Source organism: Aptenodytes patagonicus, chromosome 3, assembly GCF_965638725.1.
Source record: "Aptenodytes patagonicus chromosome 3, bAptPat1.pri.cur, whole genome shotgun sequence".
Lineage (NCBI taxonomy): Eukaryota > Metazoa > Chordata > Aves > Sphenisciformes > Spheniscidae > Aptenodytes > Aptenodytes patagonicus.
The window spans coordinates 104,981,418-104,995,543 of record NC_134951.1 but is presented as its reverse complement, the minus strand read 5'-3'; the positions used below and the strand labels follow the sequence as shown (position 1 = coordinate 104,995,543).

At 38.0% G+C, this 14,126-nt stretch overlaps 1 protein-coding gene across 1 annotated transcript in view; it reads right to left on the bottom strand.

Annotated features, from left to right (window-relative positions):
- Window positions 1-4,052: 4,052 nt before the first annotated feature.
- The window catches only part of SYT14 (synaptotagmin 14), a 96,865-nt gene continuing 86,791 nt past the window's right edge, over window positions 4,053-14,126 (bottom strand). Inside the window, exon 9 of the mRNA XM_076334494.1 lies at window positions 4,053-13,748. Within this exon, the coding sequence (XP_076190609.1) occupies window positions 13,435-13,748 (314 nt within the window). The 3' untranslated portion in view covers window positions 4,053-13,434. The remainder of the gene's footprint in view (window positions 13,749-14,126) is intronic.

The following is a 14,126-nucleotide window of genomic DNA, read 5'->3' as shown; positions in this document are numbered from 1 at the left end:
GGTACCAGCATCCTTGGATCTTTACAGATTGTCTGGAAACGCCTGCTTTGAAATTACCTTCAGCAATTGCACTCTCTCAGCTTCCTAGTGGTGCTGGTGCTCCCACATCGGTCACGCACCACCAGCCTTCCTCTCAAAGGGCTCCCTGGGGTCCAAGCACCGACAGTGGCAATCCTACCGTGACTCTTGTGTCACATAACGCCTCAGGGCAAACTATGTCCTTGAAGCTGGTCCTGCTGTGGGACAAGTGTTCTGGGGGTGGAAGAAGGAAAAAAAAAAAAAAGAGGGATCGGTGGTGGTGGTTTAGGAGAACCCAAAAATAACATCAACTGTATTAAATGTACGGAATTTTAAATGATGACATTGCTATACATTTTCTAATTGAATTTTTGAAAGGATGCATTACACCAGAACCAGGTAGCAATTTCTGTCCCATCAAAAGGACTCTGTATGGTGTTTCAAAAGTATTTAGAATTGTTTCTGCCTGCCCCTCCGGATTTCACTTCTAACAATTTTTACAAGATCTTTTTTCAAAATAAGATGAGAAGTGGTTGGATAGATTCCTCACAGGCAACAGTCAGCAATGTAAAATGCCTCCATATTCATAACAGTTTTCTCAGATAGTGGTTTCAGCATCGTATTTAGCTCAGCTAAGTGTGGATTACCAGGGAAAGGACAGCTCAGCTCCAGCTATGCACTTCCACTCCCCTCCTTGTGCTGGCACTGGCACTCATTTAGGCTCTCGTTCAGTCACACCGGGGAACTGATCCCACTGAAAACTTTTAAAAAATCTTCTTAGGCTTTATCCTGATCCTTCAGTGACTCTCGTTGATAGCAAGAATCACAAAAAGACTGCATAACTGAGGTATTCGGCGTACGTATTCGGCATGTTTAAGCATAAGCGGAAAAGCACTCTTCTGACTATAATACCGCATGCAGCAATTTCTGTATAGGAATGCTTTAGAGAGAGTACTTCATACTATCTTTCAACAGATGAAAATACACGCATCAGTTTTACTGATTAATTTAACACTACGATAGGTCATTTAGTGCCTGGATATATCAATGACATGGAAGAAAATGGGCATTTTGGCAATGAGAATAAGGGCCAAGTAAATCAGCTAAGGCTACAAAGCCAGTCCGCATCGAACGTGGAATTAAAGGGTATTCCCGATTCCCAGTCCCATGCTTAGACCAGCAAATACCACCACACCCTCGCCCTGCTTTATTAACAGGTGTGCTCAAGAGCCTGGAAACAGCCCGACTGCCATTTCCCAATCAACGCTCCTACTTTACAGTACATACCGGTGCTGCCGATGACGGTAGTTTGTATTCGCTGGCAAGCCTTCTGTGAAGAAGTTCAATTAAAAACCCATGTGCTTGGAAATCAGGAGACATGTAGGACGGCTTCATCCCAACTGTTGGCTTGGCTGTATGCGTAACAGATGGTGAAGGCTGAACGGTTAATGCTATCACTTAGCCTATTGGCCTGGCTTGTGTGCGCCAAAGTGTTTTTATGCTGTCTCGGAAAACTGCAACAAGCTTGTGCGATGATTTGCCACTGAGGCTTACTTAGATCTAGCTACATTTTCATGACCTTTAGCCTAGCTGACTGATTTGGAGCTTTTTAAAATAGCTGATTAAGTAGCTTTCCTTTTTCCTGCTTTTTTTAAAAAAATATAAATATGAATGATCTCTACATTCTATACCTCCCTGATTTCCTAAGAATGCCAGACATTTTCTGGTGAAGGCATTAATTAGCAAAGGCTTGTGTGACTGACGTTTTAGTCTATTGGTACTTTAGGTCTCTGCACAGGCAGAGGAAAATGCTGTGACATCATGGAAAATGTGCGCTTAACTCTCATAAACAAATGGGGTACAAACCTGGTCTCCTTTGGCGTGTTCGAGCCTGCTCCCTTTCTGAACTGTTGAACCACTGCAATGAGAACTGATAGGACAGGATATAACTTAAGCTTTGATTACTGACTGATTATTATCTTTTATATTCTTATCGGTTACATTTATAAAGCTGAGTTGGCCTGGTATTCTGAATTTCTCTTTACAGTTAACCTTTAATTGTAAACAGGGGGCTACAGAGACTGAACTACCTTCATCGCAGTTCTTGAAACCAGGGCTTTCTCAACCAGGAGTGAAAGATGAGTTGAAGTTTTCTTATTTCACACTAGCAAAATTAACAGCAGAATGTCATTTTTGCATAATGCAATGAAATAATATGAAAGGCTACGAGGGGAGATTTTATTCTGCCTCTAAAATATACATATTAGTTCAACATGATCTTACACAATTTGACAAGAGGGTTTTCATTATTAATAAGATTAAATGTAAGGCTTCTAATTAAGTGGAAAACAAACCAGTGTAAACTATACTCAGAACACACAAACCTATTAGGTTTTGAATTTAATAATAAATCATTTATCTAAAGCCCAGCTGATTCGTTGCATGATCTAACTTGAGAGTTTATTTCATTTCTGCATTTTTTGCTTCCTTCTATCCTTACTATTCTTAATGCCGGTACCACAGCAAATTTGTTTTTTTCGAATCCCTATGCTGAAATGTAGCTACTCAAAATGATTAGCAGGTAACAAAATGCCTTAGTAATGGTCTCATTAATTTTGGGGAAGTAGAGTAATTTATGAGTCAAATGAAATGTCTAATATGAATCGAACACTAAATTAGAACTGCACTGCTGGACTGTAAAAACAAAAATACTAAAGAAGATGCATGCTACAAATTTCAGCAGGAAAAATGCTAAGTAGCCCTTACCCACAGGAGTTTTTGGAAACAAGTAACTAGTGACTTCAGAGCAATTTTAAATACTATCTAACGTGGAATTTGCCACATGAAGAAAACTATTCAGAGAAAACCTTTGACAGGAAAAGTTGTATCCGCATAGAAGTGATGTAACTTGGCTCTATCTGTCTGAAGCAATTACTGTTGCACAACAAACTATTTAACAACTATGAGCATTACATGTAATTCTGCTCAGCTACATGCATGAAACATGGGTGACTGAAAGGTGCCACACATGCAGCTGAAAGCTGAATTTGATTCACAGGTGTATTAACTCTTTTTTTCTGTGATCTTTGAGTGGAAATTGGCTGTTCATAAATGGTGAACAACTATCACAACACAGATAACGTATCTATTTCATTTATTCTGCCATGTTTTCACAGCTTCATAAATCCTCGCTTTTTAAACAAATACATAATACTTCATATTATCACCTGGAGAAAAACATTTGTGGTTTTTTTCTTTCTGATAGACAAGGGTACCAAATGTCTTGCGACATCTTCTAAAGAATATGGACACTACCTAAGTGCTCCTCTCGAAGTTTCTCAAGTACCAAATACGTACCAGTCTGAATACGGAGTGACAAGTTATTTTTAAGTGTATAGCCTTTTGAAAATGCCAGCCTTAACAGCAGCGAGTACCATGTTATCTTATTTGTAGAAGTCCTAGGATTTTCACAGATGATGAGGATGGGTCCAGACGATCAGCCAACCCAAACGATTCTATGGTTCTATATAGCAAAGAAATGCATCCCTCCCTCCACTTTCATCTGGTAAAAGTCACTGGGCTATGCTCCTTTCATCTGCAGAAATGGGAAGAAACGATAGAAGCTTTTTATGCTAAGTCTTCCTACCTCTAGGATGGGAAAAAATGCTTTAATTGTTGTAACAATTCTGTTTTTCATGTATGCTAATAAGTATTAAAACGTACATATATTCAGGCACATCCTAAAGCAGAGCTGCCGTGAGAGCCCAGAAAGCTTTTTTCTAATACGTACCACAAAGATCATTAGAGGATAGTACAGAAGATCTACGGTGGGTCACAGTAAAATTATAATTGTTACTTACAGAAAGTGTTCTTTCATGTTTAAATCAAACATCAATTATTTCAGCCTACTTATTCCTTAGAAAGTGGAAGTTAAGCATAAATACGTTAGATGAGATCTTTTCTGAGAAATATATGTGGGACAAAGAAGCAGAGGGAATCGCAGATGACCCCAGAAGAAAACTGTATGAAGTCAATCAGAACGATCACCTGAGTGTGTCTTTATTTGCCAGTATACACATGATATTTGCCAGAACGTTATCACACTGGTTAATTTAAAATTCTCTAATAGAAGATTCATGACATCAACAAAGACTGTGAGGAACAGAAAGGGAATTGGGGAAACTTAGGACATTTGGAAACGGAGCCAGAAAGTGTGTAAGGGCTAGGATTAGTTAGCTTGCCAAAATTAAGAAAGTTTTTCTTCTCTTTAATGCAGGCAGCAGTTCAAACGGTTGACCCAGCGTTACTATCTGCTGAAGAGTGAAGTCTATTACATTTGTTTACGATCTAACGAATTCCAAAGGAAAGTGACAACAACCGGTTTTAAAAGTGATTTTTCCTTTTTTTTTCAGATACTTTCCAGCAATCAAGTTCACATGCAAAAAGCTGACACGACGTACAGAAAATACTTTGAAATAACCCATTGCAAACTTCAACCCTCAAATTGACAAAAATACATTTCACAGAGGTAATCGATACAAATAGAGAGAGCAAACAAAATACAAATCCACAGCGGCAAAGCTTCAGATACGCAAAATGACTCTTTTAATGTTGTGACAGATCCATAGTTTGAAAATATACTATAGCATGTTTTGATCAAACTAACGTGGGATTAAAGTTACCTCTGCTGTACAGGTAAATATAACTAAAAACAGCTGGTGGCATTCTGCCTCTCCCCAAAATCAGAAGAGTAATGCGATGCGTATGCTGAAAGTCCAGCTTTTTTTACAAAAAGAGAACTGACAACATTAAACTAATCTGGCACACTGGAAACCCTCAAGATTAATATACAGGAGCACAAAAATGATAAAAGTAGTTTTTTGCTAGGTAATAATAAAGAAAACAAAACAAGTATCTGACAACACACAACTGGAGATACTGTAGATACAAGGTGACACTTAATTATAAATCCCTCTGGGGATTTACAAGCTGACACCCAATGTGCAGATCTGCACATTCATCGCCAGAACTCCTGTTTTCACCTGCTGTGGACCGAAATGCCATGAAACGTATGTCTTCATCTGGGTTATAATGACAGTTTCAAACAAAGTCCTAAGACTTTAGTAAGCTGCATAAACAGCTGCAAACAGCAATTTGCTCTAATTATGTTACTGTCAAAATGTAAAAAAAAAAAAAAAAAAAATTAGAGAATTTTAATGACTGCTTATTCAACTTAAAAGCATAGCAGAAAAGAAAAGAAGCTCAAGGAATTCTGAAAATAGGGGTGAATTCAGTCACAGACATTAGTTAGGGGCTCCAAGATTCTGTACAGAAATGAAAAGTATGAAAACAAAACAAGCAAATTCCAGAAAGGAGATGAGCACTGATATTTCACCTCTAAAAACTTCAGCAAAAATGCTTTCTTTTAAATGCATATAATTAGGAGCATGGTTGATAACGTGACTGCAATATACCCATTTTCTACAGTCTTTGACTGATGTATAAAAATAATTCTCTGACTTCTGTGCCAAACAGGACTTGCAAATATATCCTATTCCCATTAAAACCGTGCTTGGTGTCTTAAATGTTTAAGGCTATACATGCACTGAAATTTAAGGAATTTCAAGCTGAAACAGTAGTTGAGAACTGTGTTATATTACATAAATTATACAAAGAAGGGATACTGGTAGGAAATGTACGTACAATGCAGCATGAGTCTGTTTCTGTAAGACCAGCATACACTAGGCAGTTCTATAATACTGGGACTTCAGACGCTGAAAAGCCGAATCTGTTCTCAAAGTTGCACACTTCAGGTATAGGTATAAAATGGGTAAAATAAGCTAATTTGACAGCACTGGCTTACTTATATTTTTGCTTGTGATGGGATTTTGATTAAAATGCACAAAGAAATACAACTCAAACACTTTGCTACTGATACAATAATGCACAACCAGTCAGAAAAGAGGTATCTTGAATTCTCAGCTGTGAGTCACATTTACAGAAGCCTATTTTATATTTGTTCAAAGACATCCACTATATCATTTCTGTCTTTAAGTACTAGCAAGTCCAAACATTATTTGTCCAAAGAATTAGAAACAGGCTTGGTTCTTTGGTTAACACCATGTGACTTACATCAGACACAGGAATCAATTAAGAATAAACAGTCGTATGAGGAGGTTTCTTGGAAAGGGGGGCGAGGAAGGAAAGGGGAAAACTTCAAATTCAAAGAAATGCATTGTGTTAAACCGAACCGCCATTTGAAACCTCCTGTACTAGGAATAATCAGGTTAAGACAGCTCTTCAGTTGCAGTGACATCGCTTACACACCATAACTTTAGTTTCTCTACGTATTCGTTTTATACAAAAGAAAGAAGGCACCGAGTGCATCGGTGGCATACAGGCAGTATAAAAGTACGCAAGAAAATGCTACATACTGTATATTTCATACACTTTTAAAAAATGTGGCGAATGTGTGCTATCTCTATGCAATATGATGCTTCACAAATCCAACTCCTTACATCCCAATGAAAGAATGAATTAAAATGTGAAACACATTTTAGTAATCGTGCTGATAACAGCACGATTCAATATTTGTATTCACTAAGATCAGTTATTAGCTTATAGTCACCAGAAAACAAGTTTAAAATTACTGAAGATCAAGGGAACTATAATCTATAACTATACTTTTGGGACAGAGCCAGCAGCCTTTACTCATGACAGATGTCCCGCTAAGAATGGAGAGGAGGCTCGGTTTTACCACTGCTGTTCATGTTAACAGTGCCTTTCTTGGAGTCATCCCGGAGAAATAGATGGAACTGCTTATAGGGAAAGGAACTACACAACATGAAAGACGTGGTTAAACCAGGACCTGAGTAAAAGGCAGTAGGTTCAGGCCCTTAGTCATTATATTAGCACTTTAGATTGTGTAACAGTGATACAGCTTTGCTCATAGAGCATTTAATTTTACATTGTTAAATCCTCTTATATAAAAATAGGTAAGAAAGCTCTGTAAGAAAGTATATATACTATATAAGGAGACATCTCTCCTTAAAAAAAGCAAAGAAAGGGAAAAATTGAATAAAAGGTTTCACTAATTACACTTTCTCATGAAAATCACATTAAAAACAGTTATCGTAAACGAAACAGTACTGAGCACTAATGAACCTTGTGGTTTACTGGAAAGGACAGCAAACTAGCTGTATAGTAAGAAAAGATCATTGCTCTATCTCCTTTTTCGTAAATACTCCCTCATACATTCAGCTGCTTAGGAATTTTCTTAAAATGTCATAATAAGCCATTTGCAAAATTTACTATCAAAACTTGTTCAAAGCCCTGCTCCTTGGTTGCGCTACAGCCTAGAGATTACCTCTCAAAGCTATGATAATGCTTCTAGTTAATTCTGTAAATTCATTCAAACTCGTGCTTTGGAAATGAACAAAAAGTTATAAAGCAATCCACTTTAGACCCTCGGCATGCAATGAATGTCCACAGGATTTGCAAAACACTGCAAAAAAATTAACTTGATACAATGGGCAAGACTCCTGTCCTCAGATATAAGAGAGAAAGGGTGACATTAATTACATCCCTGAATGTCCATGAGGTATTCCTTCAGTGGTATGGTATTACTGCTTCTGCTCTCCCGAGTAGGGTCCTCAGGGACAGGCAGCTTTTGGAGGCTTTATACCAGCTCTACCAGCAGATGCTTCCAAGGAAGTGAATGAATTCTTCTTGCTGTTAGGCTAGCCTTGCCCATTTTCTGGGCATAGCTGTTTCCTGGTCTTCATTCCTACAGGAGCAATACTATCCACTTTCCTGCCTCCTGGCACATTCCTCTGCTTAAGGATCTTATTTCTATATTATACCAGCATAAGCCTGCATAGCAAAACCTGATCCCGCATGTATCGGACCAATTTATTAATTCAGTCACACCATGTTACATAGGAACTAAGCTTGCTAGCATTAATATAATTGTGCCGTATTCAGGTAGGCATAATGTAAGCAGATACATTGGGTGCATAAGATTTCTGCATAGTCTGCAGAAAGGAAGAAACCCTGCTTGAACTTAAGGAGGGGCAGTGGTAAGTTCTTAAGGCTAAACTAATCCATGTCACTGTAGGCCAGCTGGTACTCACCCTAGGCAAATAAACACTATCTACCCTGCTTACATCTGTAAAATACACTAGGTTAGAAGCCATGGAGTGCCCACGCAGACCTGTGCTGTTTTGAATGTATAAACTCCCACAGTTCACGTGACACGGTTCCTCTGAGTAGGGCCCTCTGAGGGCCACAAGGCTCCAAGAGTGGAATTCGAGTCACTGTTGCTGCCACTGTATGAAGCTGTCTCTTATTTTAATGCTCTCACTCTCAGATGACATCTCTTCATCAGGCGTTGACTCACTGACAAGCAAACACTCCTGTGACTTTCCCCTCAAAAACTGCCATCAGAACAAAGTAGTCTGAAATCCAGCTGTGATGCACTACAAAATCTGGCAGCTGAGTTAAACAGACCAAAATACAGAACACTCTTGATGGCTTGTTCTAACAATAGACTTTGCTGAATGTTCCAGTTAAAATGATCAAGATGTTTGGGGATTGCGGTAACATTTTTAATATTAAGTTTTAAAACTATTTCAGAAGCTGAGGAAAAGAAGAAACAAAAATAAGAGATAATGATTAAATAACAAGTTTGTGACAGTATCCGGGTATTTGCTTTTTCACTTCCATTCGTAATTGAAATCACATTTGATTGTGTTGCAGGCGCCATGCTGTATCACTGCTCTAACCTACTGATCCTATTGCACTTCACACTTTCAGGGTCAGGTCCACTCTCCTGTCGATGCCCATGGGCTCCCCTCATTAACAGTAATGGCAAGTAGGCATGCACATCAGTGGGAGAATTAAATGAATGTTTAGCTGTTACTGAGAATTCTGCTTCAGGAGGAAGTCAGTCTGCCTTACAAGTGACAAGCCATAATTTTAAAGACTGCTTTAAACAGGACAGCTTTTTTTTCCTGCAGAAAAGTGTGACGAGCAAGTGAAGGGCTCAATACAACTCCCAGTTAAATGAAAGGGCATTCTGCTGTTAGTTTCAAGTTGGAACAGCTCAGGCCAAAAGGCTTCCCCTCAAACCTCATTCTCTGATTTTATTGCAGACTTTTTGTTAGAACTTGTAGGTATAAGAGCAATCTGTATTCAATTCCTACATTAAAATGTCTCCTTCAAAGAAAAAAGTTTTCTTCTTCTGCTTCACTGTATTAAAACTGACAGTTTGCATTTCAGAAATCTTGGTGAGTTGGACAGGTCACAGAAATTTTGCACCAGTACCTTACTGTAAGAGGTGCAGGGTGCCCTTGGCCCAGTGACTGCCACAGACAGCTTCTCAAGGTGCTGGGGAATTTGCAGGAGCAAGTCATTAGGGAGAAAAGAGAATAAATCAGTAACACAAACACAAATTCTAGACAAGAACAAAAATTGCTCCAAAGGTGTGAAAAATGGGAAGGTACTGGTACTGGCACTGCATCTGCCATCAGGAATGGTTGCAAAAATAAGCAGGTGAAAATATCTCCTACAGTAAATGCCATAAAATCTGTTTTCAGCTGAAGTATTCTCTTAATTGATAAACGATGTTCAGTAAGAGCACATACATTCATTCCAAGGGCTCACCACATTTCGAAATCTAATTATTAATGAGGTTAGAGGATTTTAATTGGATTTAGAAATTGTGTCATATTTCTCCAGTAGCAGAACTTGCATCTTGCCTAACTTCTGCTTTTGCAGTCAGATCTTGCAGTGTGGTTACAACGTGGATGTCTTAAGTCCTGAGCATGAGGCAGCACCACTGGTAAGATTCAAAGACGAAGCACCACTGGTAAGATTGAAAGACGAAGCTTTGAATCTTACCAGTACTATCCTCCTTCCCTGTGCCGCCTGGCTGAACGGGGAACAGAAGCATGGCTCTGCTGACTCCTTGCCTCCACGTATGTGGGAGACAGCGATGTCCTGCCAACGCTGTACAACCTCTCATCCTTCTGCGCAGTGATTTCATGCTTGCCTGTACTGCCCTTCACAATCCTGCCCTTACCACAGAAAGGAACTAACCAACCTTTTCGTATTTATAATACTTTAAGAAGATGTATGTGAAATGTTCTAAACATTAAACCAAACAGATCATATGCAGAAAGGATGCAATATTTTCAAGAATAGAATCTGTAAGAACGTCACTGTTCTATAATTATTTAAGGCTACACTGACAGGAAACAGATTCAATTCAAGAACTGTAATCTCTACATGGTATATTGGCAGACAGAAAAGTAATTAATTTGATAAACTCTTCCAAGTACTTCCTGTACTTTTGAACAAAGGTAAACAACAAAAAGCTATGAAAAAAAAGCACAGACAACTCTGAGGAAAACACAAATGCCTCTAATTTGTTTCTGATACTTTGTTCTTCAGAAATTCTGTTCCATGCTTAAGACCTAACTGAATGCACACACTGTATGTATAAGCCCTTATGCAGCGTTTAAGAAAAACAATATCTAAAGGCAGATTTCAAATACAAAAGTATAAGTTTGCATAAAGCAATAAGAAAAACAAAATTACAAACAAATCAGAAGAATGAGATCTAGGAAGAAAAAACAACATGACAGCTATTGATACTATAACTAATTCATAAAAATCCCAGGGCGAATCCAATTATTGGTGTGACTGGTTTTCCATGGCAAATCCACATTCTACTGCCTCAAAATTAAACATTCATTTCCATTCTTTATACATTCAGTTCCCAGCCTTTGTACAGTATAAATCCAAGTAAGCCAAACCTCCCTCTGTGAAGCACAGACTGGACCCGGATACCTTGGGAAAAGATCTAGAAAGAGATTCCTCTTCCCAAATGTGCCCAACACAGACTACTATAAATCTCTGCTGTGCCTAAATTAAGATTTCAATGTCTTCGAAATCTGAATGGTTAGATGTACAACTGAAGCAACGCAACCTACAAACAGAAAAACAAGTCACGACAACAGTTTAGTTTAATTTGGTTCTGTAAGAGGTTATTTGCTGCACCTTCCAAACTCATTTCTTCATTTGTTCAATGGTGATGTGTTAAGTATATTCTCCACTGGAATTAATTTGCTCAGTTCTTGCTGTTAAATACTGTACATTATTTTATAAAGCAAAACCTGCACAAAGAGACAACCATCAAGCGACAACTTTCAGCTTTAGGAAAGAGCACCCAAATAGCCACATCCATTGAAAAATTGCTTTTGAACAGCTTCTAAGTCAGTGTTTCTATTATATGGAAAGCTGAAAGGATTGGGAAAATCTGAGCATTTTCCTTATGCATATAAAATTAATGCTGACTTTTTATTAAGTTCTACACTCAACATTACATTTCACAAACTGAGCAACAAAAAGGACTGAAAGAGACAAATTGTATTGTATTACTGCAAGACCATTCCTGTTTAAAGAAAGTTTTTGCATTATTTGTATTTAGTAAATAAAGCTTCTGTAAATGAAGCAGCAGTGCAATACCAGGGGGAAAAAAAAGCCTGTAATAATGTTTTAAATCTTTAAATCAATAAAAACTGAAAGCCTGGCTCTGCAAATAAACCTCTCAAAAGGCACCAAATAAACCAAGAAGTGGAACTACAATATCCTTTAAAAAGGACTTAATGAAATTGTTAAGTAGTGTGAGAATTTGAGAACCACGTGAAATATCTTTATTATAGCATACTCACTGTCTCCAATCTCACTGTACTTGGCTGTCTATACACCCTAAAGCCAGGATTGTTCAAAGGTATTATAAAGAAATTCAAGAGACAAACATTTGTCCTAATGAGAACGCTCGAGGGTACCACTAATTCTCTCAACAAAATCCAAAACTTCACTCTTCTACCCACCAAGGGCTACAACAGTCAGTGAGGTCCCACATTAGTAAGACATCACCATCATTTATAAGAAAAAGAATCGCTTGCTTTCCATACAGCGACAATTAAAAGTAAATGAAACTTACAGTTACAGGCCAAAAGAATATTCAAATTGGGAAGCTTTTTAAAAACATGTTTACTCAATAATCCACAATTTCAGCAATATGAATTAGATTCAGCAGGCAGTAAATTAATGTGATTCCAGTTAAAGTATTTGGGACAAATAGGAATCTCAGAAGCACTAATATTTCCCTAATTTCGGTGGAAGCCATGAGTGTTTATCTGATGGCAAACTCTCTTGTGATACCGCGGCTTCTCAACTGTGTCATTAGAAAGCTGTGTTTCCCAACCTGAACGTAAGCAAAGCAAACTTCTACTTTGGGTGTGAACATTCATTCAATTGCTGGCAAATCACTAGAAAAATAACTTACTGATGTTCTCTTCTCCAAGAAGGAAGGTAAAAACTCCTGGTCTGCTCTCTACTTCCAGCAAATGGCATACGGTAATCCCTAAAACAGCTCGGAAGGGACTCAAACGGATACCTATTTCAACCAAAGCCATAGTATTTCGCAGTCTTTCGACCTAACTTCCAACTGCTGACATTTTAAAGAAATCCGTATCAATTTATTTAACGAAAATATATTTTAGTAAAGTCGTGCTCTATGAGCTTCCTACATTGGAATACATGAATACAGGAAGTGCTTTCAACAGAAAGTTACATAGTTTTACAGTACAACCTGTCTAAGGAGATTTGGAAGGGACCAAACTAATGATCTGGTCTCTTTGGATTAGGCAGAAGTACAGGCAAGAGGGAAAAACCCAATTTATGCCATATATAGAGCTCGTTCCTGTCACAGATTGAAGAAACATTAGTTTGATGTCAAAGTTCACCTGATGCCCAAATGCTAGTATTTTTCAAACCAACTGCATATCAAAAAGTGAAAACTTACTTGTACTAAGCTCCTGGAAACTCAGTGTAAAACAACAGTATATTCGTATTTGCTATATTACTAAGTGTTCTCCACCGGTGGGTTTTTTTTCTTTTGCTCTACAGATCATTAACTTTTTCCCCAAGTGCAAATTATTGACCTTTAATCTGAATGCAGGCAGGTCAGAAGCTACAGTATTAGAGCAATACAAAAAGTACACAAAGAGGAGCTTACATTAATTTGGAGAACTTTACATCAAATGTTTCTGAATTGAAAACCACAAAACAAACCCAAACAAATACAGCATCAGGTGGATGGGGGAGAGACCGCTAACGTATCTGTGTACAGCAAGGCTTCTCTGACACCAAGGAAGTGTCTGACACTAAGTGAAGATTATATATTAAATCCCACCATTTTGCATGTTGTGCATTCTTTACGAAGGAATGTTGACCTCAATTTTCGTTTTTTACTTCCACAACAAATCTGTTGATTGTGACCGGGGATGATCATCTTCTTGAGAGACCAAACTCCCTTAAAACCTCGACTGCACTTTGTACCATCCATTACGATTCTAGTAAAGTATGCCATCTACATACTTGCTGTCCTTTGGATTCTTTCATTTCAGTCCAGTGATTGAGTTCATCTTCTCCTGAGCTGTTGAGACCTAAGGAAATCCACCCTATCATCTCTTTTCGTTTCATGCTGCGCTTATTATATACAGACAGTATGAGCGTCACATCTGAAAGCTGAAACAGTGCCACTTGGAAAACGAAGGTTTCTTTGTATACTGGATTTGGCTGTCCTCGGCGGATTGAAGTTTTGCATTTGGACATCTCTTGCCCCATCGAGTTCAGCAGTGTTAACTTAACATATGTATCTACAAAATAAATCATATTTTGGAATGTCAGGTATCTTAGAACAAAAGTTTTTGAGAATGAGATATTTACAAGACACAAGGATATGGTGTATACCAGGCTGACTGAACACAGCTTAGTTTAGACACATGAAAAGATGACAAGTAAGCAAAGTATTACAAACACAATAACAAATTAACTAGCTTCAGTACTATGTAAATGGGTTAAGTTAAAGGTATACCTCATAATCCTCTTCCCGTTGACCCCCCTTATTTGTCCTAAACAAACTTAAATTGCATTAACACTTAGCAAGCTCCAACTAGCCACAACACTGTAAAGCACACCACTGAATTTTCCGAGAATAAGAATAAACAAAGTAGAATGAAGGCAACTAATGAAGA